The sequence below is a fragment of the Ornithodoros turicata genome, chromosome 10, assembly GCF_037126465.1.
Source record: "Ornithodoros turicata isolate Travis chromosome 10, ASM3712646v1, whole genome shotgun sequence".
NCBI classification, from domain to species: domain Eukaryota; kingdom Metazoa; phylum Arthropoda; class Arachnida; order Ixodida; family Argasidae; genus Ornithodoros; species Ornithodoros turicata.
In genome coordinates this window covers 21796727-21815140 of record NC_088210.1, presented here as the reverse complement: position 1 = coordinate 21815140, position 18414 = coordinate 21796727, and the positions used below count along the sequence as shown (strand labels likewise).

The window sequence follows — 18414 nt, the reverse complement described above, 5'->3', positions numbered from 1 at the left end:
CTGAAGCAAATAACCGTTGCATACTAGTACAACAAATAAGTAACGTCAAAGTTAATTAAAACATGTGGAATAATTACTCGTTTAGTCATTTTACTGTGTGAATTGTGCCACTCTATGCAGTACTGGTGAACAGGGTGTAAAGGTGGCGCCACATCAGTAACACTAACACTATCGACGCCATTTCCTGTTTTGACAGACTACCTGTTGTCAACAGAAGTCACTTCGTCTGTGTGAGTTTGTTCTCGTCGTCCCTAGTCTCAGGGTTGTACCGTCATGTGTTCTAGTCGCCAACGTTCTCGCTATTTAGCAATACTACGGTGTAGCACTGTAGAAAAGTCACAGGTGGCAGAAGTAGCGCAAAAACCTCGTTTAGTGACATGTTTCCGAAAGCTTTGAGCAAACCTCGTGAGGAAAAGACGATAACATTAGAAAGCACACCTTGCAGTTTCGTTGAAACGCACATCAAATAACCTGCGCACGTTCTCCTAATCTTGATTAAAGCGAGCAGCCTACTGAAACGGGCCTTGATTTATATATCGCGTTTGGCTTTTCGGCGTTTTCTACCGGGCGCATCATCTTTCATCGGACAGCATCTATGTTATGTGACTTATGACGATCGCTGAAACGCGAAGTCGCGTCGTCTGCTACAATGAGCCCTCGCTTTCCGTTGGCTTCCTGCGGCGCCACACGGCGCAAGCGCAGAGCGAACCGCAGGCAAAATCGAAGCTTGTCCTTGCCGACTTCAAGGAAGAAACCTCGTCCTGTAAAGGCAGCATGCCATCTTCAGGAAAATCACGACGACATCGAAAATCTCGAGCAACGGTAATGTATTGGTGTTGCGACAGTGATTTGCTGCTTATCAGCATCGTCTACGCGACAGACCGCGAGCAGTCGGACTACGTGGGTGCGTCTCGCTATACCGAGAGCGCTTTCTGTGCGCAGCACAAACTGGTCGATTGTAAACGACGCGTCAGCGACGGGAAAAATTTCGATTCTTTCTGATCGCGTGATGTTTTCAGATGCTCAACAAAATTATTTTGCGTGTATTAGTGGGACAGGCCGTGGTCCGAAGCGCTGTGCCCGTGGAATGCTTCACTGCACAGCTCGCGTTTCGCGCAGTCATCCCAAACGTAAACAATGGGAAAAGGTGAACCGTTGCGAACACATTCGACATTCTCGCACGCTTTTCCACTTTCTTCGTGAAATTGAAGGCAGGCTGCGTGACGTATTACAAACATAAAATGTGTGTTTTTGTTTTTCTTTGTTTTTTCGCTTGTTAGGCATTTTTTAGGAAGATTTAGAATCTTGCTAGATATTATTTTGAGGACATCGCCTATCTTAATGACTTGCGATTTTACAATGACGTTTCAACGAAGTGCCATGTACATTGATACCCAGGATGTCGATATTTCGTCGATATTTATAACGCTATATGGGTCAATATTCGCGAGAATATAAAGAATATTTTGTCGATATTTATAGATACATGGCGATATCCGCGGGAACAATACCGTTACTTTACCGTTATTTATTGACATTCTATGAAACATCGATATTTTTTTTTTTTTTTTAAGAAATCGATAACACCTATCGATATGAAAAATATCGATTTTGTCGGCACTAGTGTTGATATTGTTTCATCCCCCCCCTTTCCCTTTGCCGGCTGATTTACATAGGTGTTTTGCTCTACAAACCGAGATTTCGTTCCCGAGCCGAACGATCCAACTTATGAGCGTTTGCGTGTTGAAGGAATACCTTCCTCTGCAGGACTCTAAGCACGGAAAGACCAAGGGCGGCACCCATAATCACCACCAATCACAAAAGCTCCACATTCCCGTACAAGACACTCCACCACTCCCAGCTGACGCCATGGAGGTTACAACACCCTTGAGTTCCATCGTGGAACCATTGACCCCGGTTTTCGAACCGAACGATCCGGACAATCCCGCCTTCAACACATTCAACTACTGGAAGACACCATTTCCAAGCGTTGACCTCGATGTTCTCATGGAGTGACAGCGGAGTCGCTCATTCCACCTTCCGTTGTCTACGATGACGTAGCAGTTACCCCACCTGAAGTCCGAGCTCCGCAAATGAAAGAGTGACTTTTTTTTTTTTTTCGTGTATTTTTGTTCCCCCTCCACAACGATATCTGTTCAGTTTGCTTGTACCGTATGTAGAACAGTAACCGTTAGGGGATTGCACTGTTCGTCCGGGGATCGCCTCGTGGTGGTTAGCTTCACTGCACGTCACGAATGACGCGATCCGTATATATGTTTCTTTCGCTGTGTCAACAAAAGCATGAAGTGATTTCCGGATTCTTGAATAAACAATCTCGTTTGCCAGCTTCTTGTTTGAATCGTACTGCATGAGCCGTATAGCACTGCGTATACTCCAGTTGTGTCATTGAATCCTAACAGAAAAACTACGCCACCTGGAATCATGCGGTCAACGGCATTTGTTCTTACTAGGTTTTTGCCACCTCCTGATGTGCATATTATGTAACCTAAGTTTAGTTATGTACATTTTTGCGAAGTGGACTCGGAAATTTTCCAAGCAAAGGTCATTTCTCTACCCCACCAATGTGAAGCGCGTGCCGAATTTACTCAAATTAACGATAATTGACAAGAATATTGAGGAGCTATCGTATCGGAAAAAAAATAGCCGAAAATCATGCTCTACGGAGCTTGCAGAGGATAGCGAGGAATTTTTTAGCGGAATCATTGTCAGTCCGACGAAAGGAGGTTGGAAACCCAGCCCACACCGGCATTGTAAGGGGAGACCGCGCTTGGTGTCGCGCGGATATGGCCGCTACACACGTTCCACGCTCTACGTCAGAACATGGTATGTCCTCCAAAATCGTAGGTCGTATGTGACTATATTAATTTTACTAAAGATTACTTTTGTTTCCCAATGTGAAGCGAAAGTATTAATTTCTAGTTTTGAGAAGTATGACGTCATATGGTGAACAATCTGCAATGCGTCTGGCAACATTGCTTCCTCGATGACGTCACCTACTCTTGGAGAATCCGAGACTATAAAGTCTTGCGGCTTCTTTCGAAAATTTCTGGAAGCGCGTAATATTCATTGGCGGCATTTGTATTTTGCCTGCCGGGTCTCTGAGCGACGATGATTTATAATACAAAATAAAATAGACATCTTTTTTAGCCCATGGTCCGCGATCGTAAGAGAGGTCACTTTTGTGTAATAAAATCAGATAGAAAATAAAATAAACGTCATCGAACGAAAATAGAACTCTTCAAACTTTTTGGGGAAAGCTCTAACGTGGAAAGATCGGAGGACTGTTAACCTCGTTAACTTGGCCGATCATTGTTCTACTAAAAAGGAAACGACGTACAGCAAACCCTCGCTATAGCTTATAACAAAGTCAGCTAGGCAGGGAGGAAATTCGATATAAGGGGATTTCATATACATTTCCATGCAATGTATATATTTCCACATACATTTCCATGCAATGTATATATTTCCACATACATTTCCACATGCAAATCAATGGTGAAAAAACCTGCGAAATTACTTATATGTACAAGCACCTGTTTCTATCCTATACCTGTACAGATATACACATTTTGCTGGTTTGGGTTGTCGTCAGTGTCGTACTCTGTGTGTTGCCCAAGCTCAGACTTTCCTTGTCACGGATCTTGAAGAAAAAGCGGGCCTGCGTAAAACACTATATGCTATTCGAAATAATTTGTATCTCGAACTGCAAACCTACAATCACAGCGACAAGACAGCACAATGTGACGAATTATCCGCGATGAAAGTTCGGTTTCACCTACCAACAATGAAACGAACGCACCCCGAGGGCAAGGAGGAAAACTGTTCTTTCGCGCATCAACCAAGGACGGCCCGGAGAGCGCGCGCGCCTGGGGCGGCGTCCAACGGACCTTCGCTGCGCGTAACCCGCACGAACCCGAGGAAGCAGCCGACTATCGAAGGTAGGGCATTCTTCCTAACTTTACTCCAATAGTTGTGACACTGGGGAAAAAAAAAACACATATCGTTACTATAAATGCTTCGCAATCCGATTTTGTGCGGTGTATAATTTCGGACAATCGCGCGAGATCCACAGGGATTCCGGAAGCAGAAATAGCAACATTCTTGTTCCTTCCCCGCAGTTTGGAAGTGACTGATGCGGACCAGGCAAGGGTGCGTCCATTCTAAATTGAGCGCGATGTTCCACCGAATGATCTGAGCTAGCTCGACACGAGCCATTTAAACCTATTTTCACAGTTACCCAGCAACATGGTCCATTCCCAAATGTAGAACAACATATAGAGAAGAAGAAGAAAGTACAGTACACCGCCTCCCTACTTTGCTGAATTGTATCGACGTTGATCTGATGAAATTATCCAAACAATCGGATAGGAATTAGTTTTTAGGTTAGGTTAGTTACTTAGGTTAGTTCGTTAATCAGTTAATCAGGAACAACAATATATTCCACTACTTTATTGCCCTGCACAGCAATCTTCTGACAATATCCTGATATAAACCACGTTGTACTTTGTGTGGTGCGCGGGAGAACAGACACCACCTAAAGCCCAGTCACTACTGTGATTACATGATTATTGATTATTGACTGTTTTGTTCAGTGTCTACTCGTTATTTGGGTGCGTTAGTTTACAGCTTGGTTTGTGCAAGCTGTAGTGTGATCTAAGGGTGTTTAGAATGTGTGGTTTCTTTACGCGTTAAACGGTTTCTTATTATTAGTTTCTAATTATTGGCTTTGTATTATTAATGATTTTTCTTTATTACGGTATTCTCGCTGTCTGACCGCCCTGTCCAGTCCAACAAACTGTTCTACTTAGTTGCGCAACTAGTGTAATCGGGAATAAAATTGAATTATTATTATTAAGCACGGTCAACAACACATTGTACAAGTTACTATGATAGTACTCTTTGAAGGACACATTCAAATGCTCACATATTCAAATAATGGATCAATATAATCCCCCCCCCCCCATTTTTACGATCAAATCCATTTAATGACCTGGATCAAATAATGATTCGGATCAAATAATGATCCGGAAACTTATTCTTCCCTCATCTCTAACGCAGTCACAGCGCCACCTGTACTAGGAAGACCATGGCTCCCCCTATTGTCGGTTACTGGGACATCCGGGGTCTCGGCCAATACATCCGAAACCTTCTGGTCTACAAAGGAGTCCATTTTGAAGACAAACGTTACAGGTTCGGCCCCGCCCCCGACTACGATCGCTCCGATTGGCTGAGAGAAAAGTTTACGCTTGGTCTAAAGTTTCCCAACCTACCGTACTACATTGACGGTAAGGTGAAGATAACGCAATCTCTCGCTATCATGCGGTATCTGGGTAGGAAGTACGACATGAGCTCGAAGAACGACGCGGAGGCCTTGGAATTAGACGTCCTGGAACAACAAGCTAAGGACCTTACATGGGGTCTCATCATGACTCTGTTTAACCCGAACTTTGAGGACGCGCGTAAGAAGTACGAGGACACCATGGACAGCGCTCTCAAGCCGTGGGCAGAACACATGCAGGGAAAGCAATGGGTTCTCGGAGACCGGCTCACGTACGTGGACTTTATCCTGTACGAGGCGTTGGATTGGCTACGGGAGTTCAAGGCGGGTGCGTTCGGAAAGCACGCTATTCTACTGGAATACCTGACGAGGTTTGAAAACCTTCCCAATATCAAGGATTACATGGAGTCCTATAAGTACAACAGGTGGCCCATCTTGAGCCCAGCTGTGAAGTGGGGTTACAGGAAGGAATAACTGCATTTTTTGACGAATAAAGCAGCTGTTGCGTCCAATTAAAAGTTGGATGACGAATACACTTGGAAATTGTGCTGTACGCCCATGTGTAACCCAGTACCTCATTTGTTTTATTACCTTCCAACCGTGACGTCTTTTCCGGTCTGAGTTCCCCATGTGGGCAACAATGGGACGGCAGTATGCCATGGTGGGGATACTTGTGCTTCGCCTAACGTTCCCATGTTTGTAGGAGAAAGCAACTTAAAGCGTGCTCCACCTAACGCGCTGCTGTTTGTAGGGGAAACCAACTTGCAATTACCCATGAATACATTTCACACAATGAAGACGTCGATATGCCGCACGACGTTACTGAATTGATAAATTAGGGATACTTACCGGATGGAAGTTGAGGGATTGGCAAGTTCTTCGAAAATACTATACTGCGAAAGGGTTTGAGACATTTTCATAGATTGCAGGGGCGCATTCGCATGGAATACACGCACGAGTAAAGCACAAACGTCACAGACTTCAGAGCTCCCATTGGGAGCTGCGCACACGTGACCTCCCTGGCGCTGTCTCACTGGCGGCGAGGCGTGCCGTGATGCTGCGGGTGAGTTTCGGTATTCGCGATTCTATTTTTTTACGCTTCTATTACCTTAACTTTTCGCTGTAGAGCTTGGAATGCGGGCTCACACCGGTGCAAAGAACCGTCTCTTTCGTTCATTTGTCTCATTACCTGAGATGTCGTGGTTTCGAACAGAGACTGTTTTTCTTCTGGGCCCTGATAAACCACTGGCGTAACTACGATAGGAGACCCGAGATAGGGGAAAAATAACAGACAACAATAGACCTCTACCCGAGAAACGTCATCGTGACGTTGGTAGACCGACTGAAACCGAAGCAACTCGGAAGGGGAGGGCTGGGTTCCACGAATGGGCACATGTTCGCTGCCTTCTATTGAAAAAAAAAAAAAAAGTAGGAACTAAGGTCGCGTCCCTTTTAGGGACCATCGTAATCCCCTCAAGACCGTGGCTTTCGGGCGCGACTTTGTTTGCCCCTTGCTTCGAGCGTAGTTCAAGTCTACCAAATTGGTGGCGCTGCCGAACACTATGACGTCATTTGTTAACAAATAGGGAGAGGTCTATTTCTCAGGCAACTGTGGGCAGCGGGGGTCAGCGACTGCCTCCGGGGTCCAGCCTACGTAGGGATGGTGAAAGGGTCTAAGGGAACTATGCCGACGTATGTCTGGAAGCGTCTGAGGAAAACCCAGGAAAAACCCAGTCGGCACCTGGATTCGAACTCGGGCACCTCCCAGTCTCGACGTAACATGGCCAGCACGCCTTTGACAATCAGACTTCGCCAACAGCCAATTGAAAACCCGTTTTGTTTTCGATCATTGCAAGAGAGTGACACACTGGTTCTATAGTGCGTGAAACAGAAAACTATGCTTGAAAATGGGGAAGATAAACTGCTGCAGCTGTCAAAGACTCTTACAAATGAGAATTCTGAGGACATTTATGATTACCTTTCTGGCCACCTCATACTGTTAAAACTTACATTTTGTGCGAAGCTGACCGTGTCAAATCCATCAGGGAGCTAGCGGAGTTCCTCTTGGCTTGACATTCGGAATATCCTCCAGCTTTCCAGAAGTTATCACAGCAGATCTGCTGCATTTAATTCTTTTCGTTACAGTTGAGAGCGCGGGAAGGTGATCAAAGCTCAAGTTAATTTAAGACGCACCTGCGGGGCACAATGTCCCAGGTTCGACTAAGGAGACCGCGGCTGGTCTCCTTAGTCGAACCTGTAGTCCAATCGAACCTTAGTCGAATCTGTATCCAGGGACACATCTGTATACCGGGATACAGATGAAATAATCACCATAATCGATATATTTGCGAAAGCAAAGGCCCGTAGAAAGCCTTTGAGTTTTGACTGAATTTCACCGCGTGACCTGACTCTATGTATGACCTCTATGACCTGGACCCTGTGCGTGGCATGGGTATTACTTCGTTGTGTCGAGGCAGTGAAGAGCCTGAATGTTCAAAGCCACCGAAGCAAGATGGGGCGTCGGTGAGGGAGGTGAGGCTCATGGGCGGGGTGGGTGTATCGTTGTGCTTAGTCCAGTGGCTACACAGTGGCCACAGACTACTTTGCGTTTCAGTTAGATATATTATAAGACAAAATACAAAGGAATTTTCGAGGTATGCTAGTGGGGTGCCAGTTACAACTTTTTTTACACCTTGCTTACACCGCTGTTTACACCTTGCGCCTTCGGGGGGGGGGGGGGGGTTCGCTGATGGCGCTTTGCAGATGAAGTTGCGCAACTGAGAAGAACAGTCTCTGTTCGAAATAACGGCGGCTCTCGTCCAGCGGAACCTTAACATTTCCTTGGCGGTTCGCTGGATTCTCTACACTTCTGCGTTACTATACTTTTTTTTTAACATATTAAGCTGTGACACTAGTGAATGATTGAAGGTAACCAGTCACATCAGACAACCCAGAGGTAACACCATCTCCTGTGGACGTCCGAAATAGATCCCACTGTCCACATCCGAAAATGGATGTCCGTGGGGCATCTCTCGCGGCGATTTCGAGGACTGTGCGAGCGAGGTCGAGCATGGGATGTTACATGGAGGATTTTTCGCGCGCGCGCGCGAGAGAGAGAGAAAAACCACGTTGGTGTATCACCGCGCGAGAACGACTTTTGGTAGGCCTACCAAATGTTTCCACACCAAGATCAGTCAAAGCAGTAAGGAACACAGATATTATATTGATAATGAGTTAATAATCCAATCAATTCCTCTCTTCCGTGTTACTTGTGTACGTAGTTCAATTACTCGTAGACACCTCACCCTTCCATTTTGCTTCAGAGGCGAGCAAGAAATGTAAGAAACGAACAATTAAGATTTAAAGATTTTGAAGATGGCATGCATTTTTAAAGGCACTGCATTTATAAAACCGAAACTGTTGAAAATTTGCATTTGCCTAATGAAAATCACAAATCAAGCAATCATTCTAACCATGTTCCACATAAGTCCCGGACCCGTACACATCCACGTTGTATCCATAAGGATTATTACAGGAAATCCACAAAATTCAAGAAACACGGCCACCTGGATGTCTTCAGGACGTTCTGCAGACGAGCATAGTCGAAATGATCAGATTCCGTGGATATTCCAATCTCCCAGCACGATATCTGTGGGATGTCCCATAGATTGCTTTGTTCCCTCTGGGAAGATTCCACGTTTCGGTATTGTTGTGTATCAATGACTGTTCGGAAAGCACATTTAGAGATAGGAGAAGCAAAACTACTTAGTCGGGTAGTCTCTTGTCTAAGCCGTGAATTGTTTTTTTTAAGTGTGAGCCGGCGTCACACTTCACTGAAACATTGCACTCGGAGTGCACTGAAACATTGGAAAGAACATTACCGCCTGCTGATCACCTGAAAAAGTGCCAAATCAAAATCCAAACTATACTCAAGCTCTAAACGCCGCCGCCGCCAAAATGTTGCGGTGGCATAATTTGAATTGGGCATGGAATGGAGGTTGCGAAATGTGTAGACCATGCGTATTATCTACAAAAAACAAAGTGCCAAACAGAAAAAAAAAAAAAAAATTCTTGTTTTAACAACATTCAATATAGCGTAGCCGAAAAGTGTGCTCAAAGCCACTCCTGAGCCAATGCCCGAGCCAGACAATGGCCGAATAGAGACGGAAGGTGAGCTGAAGGCCAACAGTTTCGAAGAACATACGAGTTGCGTTTGTCATTCAGATAGTAAGCTTTTGACGCTTAGAAATGAGTAACGAAAAGCTCCCACACTCCCACACCGGCGGTGTTAGGCCCATGAACATTCAGGGCCGCTTTGGCTCGGAAATAGCGCGTGTATCATCAGGCGAGTTCAGCCAGGCCGACCGTGAGTGGAGGAAGAAATGGGTGAACGACCAGGTCCTATCGCCAAACGAACCCAGACGCGTCCCGGAGCTGGAAAGGAAATTCAAGAACCCAATAAGGAGGTTTTACCGCTTTCCCATGGATTACCTTTTCTCCAAGTTAGAGCCCCACGTCGGACGCACTCAGGCGTCGGTTATGAGGTGGGTTGTCCCGAAACTGTTCTTTGTCTACCTCGGAGCGATGGCGTTTCACTATCAGGTGAAGTACAACTCGCACGACTGGACAAGACACAGCGGCTTCATTGTAAGATCGTCCAGGAAAGACGTGCTCCCCGGAGACCCTGGATACCCGGACACATCGGACAGGTCTGCACCCCAGGACTACGCTGATCACGGTTTCAAGGATAGGAAGGTCTTCCTGAGTTGAAAACGCTGCATCACCCGAATGACATGATGCTAGCTTGTGAAAATGATAGGCGTTGCAGCTGCTAGTGCTAGGTTCATACAGCTGTGAGAATAAATGGCTTTTCCACCTGGCTGGTAGACTGAATGTATACTGCCTTACGTTTCTTGCAATGTTTTGGATCAGATACGTTGACACATTTTGAGGAACCCACATGACGAATTATAGTCGCGTTGGCATGGTTGTTTCCAACCTGTGTGTGGAAAGGGGGGATTGTAAGTGTGGCCTAGAAACCACTACAGATTTGAACATGACAAGCCATGAAATGACATGCTGCACTTGTTTTTATTTTGCTACACAGGTGCTGAAAAAGTAGATCTTGTCTTAGAGAGTTTAAAACTGTTCCACAAAAATTCAGGCACACCACTACCTTACAAGTACTGCGTGACCGCTGCAAAACGCAAGCACATTCCGATGCCCAAAAATAGCAGCTATACTCTCAGGTAAAAAGTGAAGGACATCCTACATAGAGGACAGTACGCCTGTACACACTTTATATTCACGCAGACTACTTCAGTGATGAATGTGACAATGCCTAAAATGCTCAAAAGTAAAGGCAGCGTTCTGACAACGCACACAAGGGACAAGAAGACCACTGTGCAAGTTCACAACAATGCACCAATACAAAAGCATTGAGAAGACTATTTGGAGAGCTGGGAAAAAACATTTACTATGCTGCTAAAAGTTTGCAGTGTTGAATCGTGTCCAGTCCTTCAAACACTGTCTAAGTGTATCAATTAATTTGTCAACATCCTCACAAGAAAGTTCACAACTTGTGGTTGTCCAGTGCAAACCACTGAAGAAAAAAAAAAGAAAAATGACGATGGAGTCTCCATTACTAGCATTAACTATATTTCCACCCAAGACGCAAACTACATCATGCTCGAGAAAGATCGAAATCGCAAAAACAGCACAGTCTTTGTCTTACTAATGACATCCTGCCAATAGACAACCTCACTGGATATTTGCATTTTGCCTGTTGCTAATACTAAAATAATACCAAGGCCAGGACTCCAGATTAAGGATTGTGCCACTATCATTTACGAGTGTTAGACCGTGGCAACTTGTCCTATGAAGTGCCACCGAAGTGCCGACGGTTACCGAAGGGCGACCGACCACCGAATAAGGTTGAGTCACGTACACTGCCATTGGTTTCGGTGGGTACGACAACCTCGCAATGACGGTACTGACTAGCTACTAGAACTGCATGTAAACGGTTTTTCCATGCTCAAAGTAAGATTCTGCTGCAATCAGACGGACACCTTTGGACGGCACACACTCTTCATACTTGTGACAGCAGATGTTGCACGAGACATCCAGTTTTGCGCGTGCCTTCCCCTGTTTGTCAGGCGTTTCTGAAACCTGAGTCGCTTGGTGGCATCGCTGATTGATTAATTTTGTGATAGGCTGCTGAATAACTGTTGAATATTCATATTGCTCCTTCTTGCTTGTGTTAACATTCACCTTGCCGGACGGCTGGGGAATCTCATCTGCAACACGTGTTTATGCTTCTGGTCATTTGTGTGCCATGAGCTTGCAAGAGACGCATCGAAAAGCATTGCCACAGTTTAAGAGCCTGGTAACCCAGGAACGTTAGGACAAGTAACATTCTGGGTTACAAACTACAGATCAGTACTGCGTATGTGGCTCTAACAATGAAACACACACATTCTGGTTGCTGTTTCAAGAAAGAACGAAGTACAGTACAGGTGGCGTCTAATAATTCCAGCAATAGGAATTACAGCTGTGAGTAGCCCGTGCTTACAGATCATAAAATAAATAAGAGAAATATAAAAACCAAATCAACATACTTTTTCTTATTTCTGCATATCTAGTTTTCACTTTATTATGGATCAGTGAAGTTACACAGCCAATACGACAAAGAAATGAATGAGGAGAAAAAAAAAATGCTACGTGCGTAAACCAAATAAAAAGATGTATTTGTACAATGCCATCTAAAGCAGATGATTATATTACTCACGTTGTATTAGGTACAGAAGATGAAAAATAAAAGCAACAGTCGCAAACCATCCTCCCGATACTGTGCAAGCCTAACACGTACCTTTTTTGGCATTTCTTCGAGCGTAGTTTGGAAATCATGGTAAAAGGAACTTTGTGGGACTCGTGAAAGACAAGATAAAGGTATACAATAGGAGGCACATTATCAAGACACTGTCAAACGATATACGTCGTTTAGTGGTTGCCACAATACCTGAGGAATACGGCTTATGAATTAGTAGAGACTCCACATTGAGAAAACGTGAAAAGTTTTTTTGTTTGTTTGTTTGTTTTTCCTGCCATGGCCACGTTCATTGGCTCGTCATAATTTAGGAACATAAATGAATGACCTTGTGTGACCATGTTGTATAACAGAAAGACAAAAATTAAAAGGGGGGGGGGAACGATACATTATGTACAAAATATGTTGGGAACTGCGCTGCAAATTAATTTCCTGAATTTTCTCATCGTGCTTCACCCTGTCTAATGTGGGACACTGAAAACAGAGAAATGTAAAAATGCTGCCTAGGATGAGAAACAAGTAAAATACGTACATAAGCTATGACCAAAATGCGAGTCAGTATACAGTGGCTGATACTTACTTCAAAAATGCATCAGACGGCATCATAAAAATTATTTACAAGCACACGTACGGAATAAAGTATACACAAATGCCAACCGACAATATTTTCAAGTGTGGACGTAAGCATACTGACTTTGTACGGAATAAAAAGTATGGTAATGTGTGTGTGTGATGCGGGTAAAATACTAGCAATTTTCATATACACTTCCCTCCTCATTTGATAAGTAAATATTTGTCAAATTCTCTAAGCAAACAAAACAAAAGTATCTGGCAAACAAAGGCTGTGCTGACCAGTCAAATAAACTTATTTACAGGCTGCATAAATACAGGTACAGTCATTCTACACGTTCTGACAAAAGTAGGCATTTGTAGCGGGACATGTCAAGTGCAAAACAATGGTATGTTACAGAGAGGAAAAATATAAAAATAGTCGCTTCTGATCATCTTTAAAGAAAAGAAAGGAAAAGTTGCGCGGAGAGACCCTCATCAAGAGCCCTGGGGAACTGACCATGAAATAAGCTGCCGTCCCCTTGTAGGTAATTTTTTCTTCGCTGCATCGCCGATTGTGATTTCCCAGTGTCAACAGTGATGTTTCGAGTTACAAAAGAACTTGCCCTGGTTCAGATTTTTCCTGACTCCCGTATAAACTACCGTGAACTTTCCAGGGAATCACAAGAAATGCCGGCAAACTGAATCTGTCTATATATAGTAGAAAGTGGATCTTACAAGCAAACACCATATAAAAGAACCTAATATTTTAAGTGTATCGCACATTGTCCTTTGCTTCAACCTCAAAGGTTCGTTCAGTCATTATTATGCACTACCACACAGGGTGTAAGTAAAGAGACATTGAAGTGTGAAAGTACAGAATGAACACACAAAAGAGCACATTACAGATGCTTTACCATCCCTCTTTATGACATGCAAGCACTCTGTGTTGTGGCTTTTTCAACTCTGGCTCCCACAGCTGGAATTTTTACAAGTGCAGCTCTACTTCATATTTGGACAGGGTCTTTCTAGTGCAATGGTACCAGCCATATCAGTGTGGGAGTACAACAGGATGCACGTTAGGAAAATAAATAATCCGGGGTACTGCTGTCTGCATCTACTTACACTGTTGAGGTACCAGCTAAGAAAGACATATTGCAAAATGGCACTGTATCAAGGGCTATAACTGCATGATGGTCGATAGCTACACTCACTGCGTCACACACAGAGTGCTTTCCTTCACTGCTTATTGTTTTTGCCTCTGGCTCGGCTGAACCCCCTCTTATGACATCTGTGCGTCTTACGGTTAAAAGCGGTAGAACATTTTTATGAGTGTCTTCGGGCATGCGTGCACTCCTTACTTTTTTACGGAAAGGAATCGGATCTTGAGTGTGACGCTTGAAAGCTTGAAAAGAAGTTCTACAAAGACACAGAAAGCTACCTTTCAACCTTTCTCAATATGTCTTTACAAAATACATATTGTGACAGAAAGCACTCGCTATGCAGAGCTCTCTCATAGACAGACGGGTAGAAATCCAGCGAACCGGTAAGAAAGTACAAAGGGAGGTGCCTCGGGACGAGAGCCGCGTCAGAGCCGAGATCGGCTCTCGTCCTGGTGCATTTTCCCTTCATAGCTCCCCTAGATAGGCTGTCATAGCACAGTAGAAAAACTGAGTATGAGCACAATGCTTTTCATCTACGTTGCCTTTTCTTCATCTACCTCGATACAAAATATCAACCCCCGAACGGCAGCCAATTCACAAAAGCTGCACGCTTGTCAGCGAAACCTTCCACGCTGAGCGACGAACGTCGGCTCCGCAAAAACTGGTTTACGCGAAATTCACGTGGAACTCGCGAACACCATATAGCACAATCTCATTATATTGGTTACATGTCCCATTGAGTATCTCTTCGAAGAACTGGAACTGAAATAAGCTATCTCGTCGAAAAATGAAGGAAGGACCGGAGAGTCTCTCAAACCTTCATTTCCCAGACCAGCACCAGGGCATCCCCGCTGGGAGGCGACGCGGCATCCCTCTCCGCCTTGCGCCAGTTGACGTAGCCACAGCCGCCCGTAAGAGTGAGAAGGGTCTTGTTCTGCGGTGCGCCGTCCAGCCCCCCTCTTGGGCCGGGCCCGCCACGAGCTGGCCCGCTTCGCCTAGGGGGACGTAGTGTGCCGTACCCACCGCTCCCCTCTACGGACGAGATAGACGGCGAGGGTGAGGAGGCGTAGGAAGATTTTGTGTTTGCTGCGTCCGACGATGAGGTGGTCTGTGCCAGCTGAGGGTTTTGGGGGTTACTGTTGGTGTCTGGAGCAGCGGCCGAAGAGTCAGAGTCGCCTGACACTTCCATGGTTGACAGATCCCACGAACGCGGTCGGCCGGAACGCTGTTGCGTTCTGTGCAAAGAAAGAAAGGAGGGAAAAAAAAAAAGAAAACGTGGTTACACAGACACAAGCCAGACCGCGGATGATGCGAGACTGCTCTGGTTGGTCGGTAGGGCGTAGTGTCGGGCTGCGTCTGCTGTGGAGGGATTCTCAAGGACAAACAAGAGCTCATCTGGTAAGAGCGTCACAGCAGCAGCCATAAAGTGTAAGACATATACATAGAGCCTGAAGTTTTAGGGTCCAACCCGTTTCTTCTCTGAATTGAAGGTTGCCACTTTAGGGTGAAACCTTTAGGTTTTTACTCTGCAAATTGCTCTCACTAGCGCGCGCAAAAGCAGACGATTTCTGCGTCCTATCACGGACTTTACCGCAGGGCGACGTGGCTGTTCTTATTGTTGCCAACACAGATCGCGGCATGCTCCGGAATCTTTATCAATTTAATTCGGTTATTTAATAAGTGTGGCGTGTTTTGTCGGGTAAATTCGCAGAATTCCACTTTCAACAAAGGGCAATCGAATGGTACACTTTATGAGAGGGGCAGGGGGTACAAGACCATCCCTTTAAGCACAGCTTCAAGCAAAACCAGCATACAGCACCCAAAGAGAAGCTTCTTTCTGACACCTTTTAAAAACCCAGAACAGGGAGGGAAGCTTGTCACTCACTTGCGCCCCAATGTGGCAAAATGGAAGTTGACCAGTTCGGGGTCGCTGTGGTTGAGCCTCTCGTGGCTTTCGTAGTCTTGCACATTCATAAGGTCAGCATACAGGCCGTATACCTCGCTCACACTAGCATCGGGGCTGCTTTCTGTATCATCCTGCAAGGCCAGGGCTGTGCCTGGGGGTGCGCGGTGCCCCACAGGCCGAACCCCTCCAGGGCATATAGAAAGTCCCCGAGGAAGTGTCTTGGCCCCCGACATGTGCACATTCTCTCCCACTGTTCTCCGGAGACCTGGGCAATGTTACAGTCACATTGATCACCATCTTCATGCGAGCCGTGGTAGCAGAGTAATTTGAAAAGGCTAAACAAAACCAGAATACATAGATGAATATATTTATACGAAAGCAGGTCAAACGTAGAAGGCACCTGTAAAAAATATTTTCTCTGGACAGATGAAATCATGAGTCATGTAGTGCTCCAAAATCAAACAATAGCCCCACATTCAACTTCATTCCACATCTGTGCAAAGATGCCTTGCTGCACAAACTGCGGAGCAGCTCCAGTTTGTCATGCAACTGTACGGCATTGGTATTAGAGTGTGTGCCATTTATAGTAAAACGTTATATGTATGTGTAAACTGATAAAGCACAGTGATAAAAACATGATGCACTTGCAAGACTGAAGAAAGGTATTATGGCCGAATGGTGCCTGCAAACGAAGTCTTCGAAGACGTGGCAGGCATTACATTGATAAAATGCAGTTATGAGGAGCTTTGCAAGCGTGTGGTAGGGTATTCATGGTGTCTACAAGATCGCAGACTTAAAATTCCCCGACTTTTTCCAGGTTTTTACTAACGGTTTCAAGCAAATTCCCTGACCGAAACAACAGGGGAACTTGGTGCCTGCTGCTATGTTTCCATACAGGTCCTTCATAAAACGGATCATTTTCGAGTATTAGTGGGGCTGGCCTACTTTTCAGCCTCCGAGCTTGTCGTATTTGCGAAATACTACTCGTGGCAACTTTGCTGCGGCAGGGCTGCTCAACCGCTGGTGGGCATTCATGACTTGCTGCACAATGCGACACTTTCCTGCGATTTTCCGACTTCAGCAGCTTTTTGGCAAATTCTCTGCCAATTCCCGGTTCTCCAGATTGGTAGACACCCTGAACATTATTCACACGTAACAAGAGTACACGCAGCAATCCAGGATACATGCTCTATCACACCAGCATTTTGACAGCATTGAAGAGCAAGTTGTGTTGCACAGCTGACCTACCACAGTACTGACAATTTTTTTTCTTTCTTTCGAGTGTTTGAAGCAGCAATCTATCTTCTATCAAACAAATCCTAAATAATAGTGGTAAACATAAAGCAACATAAATAGACAGACTAAAATATTTAGTCAGCGGAAAGTAAACAGGCAAAAGCTCTTCATGCATCCCACCTCTAGCGTTCTTCCTACCAACAGGTGTAGAAGGCAGCATGGAATCAGACTTTTGCTTCGAGACAGACGAAGGTGGGGCTTCCTCTTCAGCGGGACCCACAGCTGGCTCTACTCCTGGTTCTTCTTCTTCCTCCTCTACCACATCTTCCGGTGCAGAGCCCAGTGTTGACCTACTGTGGGTTGCATCGTGGGGACGGAGTGGATACACACGCGGTTGCAAACACAACAGGAATGTCACTGGTCCTTGATGGGCATGGTAGGCAAGATGGGGTCGACCACTCAGGATGGGGACACCCTCCAGCCTAGGCAGAGGCAGAGTAAGGACGACCCCCGCGCTCGTTCCTACCCACAGTAGGCCTCGTCCAGCAACCAGAGCAGTCACCGTTACCGCTGGACGAACGCTGCCTTGCTTAGCTGTGCGGTTGGAAAAAAGAAACTCTGAATGCTCAGAAACCAAGGTGATGAATAGGGACATCTCAACACTTTACAGCACGAGCAAATGCGAGGTGCTTCTATCAAATATGGTACGGGCAATCTCAGGCTTATCACGAAGTAAGCCAATCAAGCCATGAACTTTAGCACCCAGAATCCCCAAAATTTATGCACGAAGATCCCCAAAGATGCGCAAAACGCCACAGCTTTCTGCTGTCACGTGTGCTTGAGTGCTCAAAGTCACATCTTTTCGCGTTCTTCTAACCATGGCGAACATCATGCGGCTCAGCCACAAGGTATTCCTTAGCAGACGACATAGCCAGTGGTGTCGTCTGCTATGTGCGCAGTATGCCACTACTATACCCATATTCGTGCGCCGTGCGAGTGCTCTACGTAAGACTCCACGGAACTTCTGCCCCTCGAATTTTTTTCTTTGCACTTTCTTCCCAGAGAATATTCCGTGCGGGAAGTCGCTCGAGTGAACACACAGTTACAGCAGCTACAGGAAGATTCAGTTTCGCATCACTCACCGGACAGGAAGCGACTGACACTGTCGGCGACATTCACGTCCTGCAGGTGCCTGAATGTTTCCGTGTGGTAGAGACAAATTCGAGCAGAGTTTTTGAGTGCGATCCAAAGACCTGTCCCGGAGTGTGCAAGCAAGAGGGCATGACTTCCATCTTCCTGACCCAGCAAGTGTGTTTTCTGGAAGACGTGGGGAGGATAAATCGGTTAGCTTTCAGTATCCGCCACGTGGATCACTTGAAGCACAGTGCACACGTGCAAGGCTACCGTATTTACACCCCCGATTCTAACATGCACA

General features: G+C 45.5%; 3 protein-coding genes and 1 long non-coding RNA gene across 6 annotated transcripts in view; 3 read left to right on the top strand and 1 right to left on the bottom strand.

Moving 5' to 3' along the window:
* The first annotated feature begins 82 nt into the window (after positions 1 to 82).
* On the top strand, positions 83 to 2345 carry LOC135371024 (uncharacterized). Of its 2 annotated transcripts, none has more exons than XR_010415494.1 (2): positions 83 to 230; positions 1768 to 2345. It is a non-coding gene; the product is annotated as an uncharacterized LOC135371024 (long non-coding RNA). The 2 variants fall into 2 exon arrangements; XR_010415493.1 differs by lacking the exon at positions 83 to 230 and adding an exon at positions 237 to 822.
* A 1503-nt stretch (positions 2346 to 3848) lies between these two features.
* Positions 3849 to 5834, top strand: LOC135371019 (glutathione S-transferase-like). The gene is made up of 2 exons (XM_064604990.1): positions 3849 to 3959; positions 5080 to 5834. The coding sequence occupies exon 2, from the start codon at positions 5108 to 5110 to the stop codon at positions 5771 to 5773; it is 666 nt and encodes a 221-aa protein (XP_064461060.1). The 5' UTR covers positions 3849 to 3959; positions 5080 to 5107; the 3' UTR covers positions 5774 to 5834.
* Positions 5835 to 9432: 3598 nt separating this feature from the next.
* On the top strand, positions 9433 to 10179 carry LOC135371021 (uncharacterized). The gene has a single exon (XM_064604992.1). The coding sequence runs from the start codon at positions 9548 to 9550 to the stop codon at positions 10067 to 10069; it is 522 nt and encodes a 173-aa protein (XP_064461062.1). The 5' UTR covers positions 9433 to 9547; the 3' UTR covers positions 10070 to 10179.
* Positions 10180 to 10371: 192 nt separating this feature from the next.
* Positions 10372 to 18414, bottom strand: part of LOC135371018 (rho guanine nucleotide exchange factor 10-like) — a 31638-nt gene continuing 23595 nt past the window's right edge. For both annotated transcript variants that reach the window (XM_064604988.1, XM_064604989.1), the window contains 4 exons: positions 18122 to 18296; positions 17160 to 17573; positions 15723 to 16008; positions 10372 to 15072 (listed from right to left, as the gene is read on the bottom strand). In XM_064604988.1, coding sequence (XP_064461058.1) covers positions 14649 to 15072; positions 15723 to 16008; positions 17160 to 17573; positions 18122 to 18296 — 1299 coding nt within the window. In that variant the 3' untranslated portion in view covers positions 10372 to 14648. The remainder of the gene's footprint in view (positions 15073 to 15722; positions 16009 to 17159; positions 17574 to 18121; positions 18297 to 18414) is intronic.

What these genes read in the sequence shown, in the direction of transcription:
- LOC135371019 (XM_064604990.1), top strand. Translation starts at nt 5,108, where the DNA reads ATGGCTCCCCCTATTGTCGGTTACTGGGACATCCGGGGTCTCGGCCAA.
- LOC135371021 (XM_064604992.1), top strand. Translation starts at nt 9,548, where the DNA reads ATGAGTAACGAAAAGCTCCCACACTCCCACACCGGCGGTGTTAGGCCC.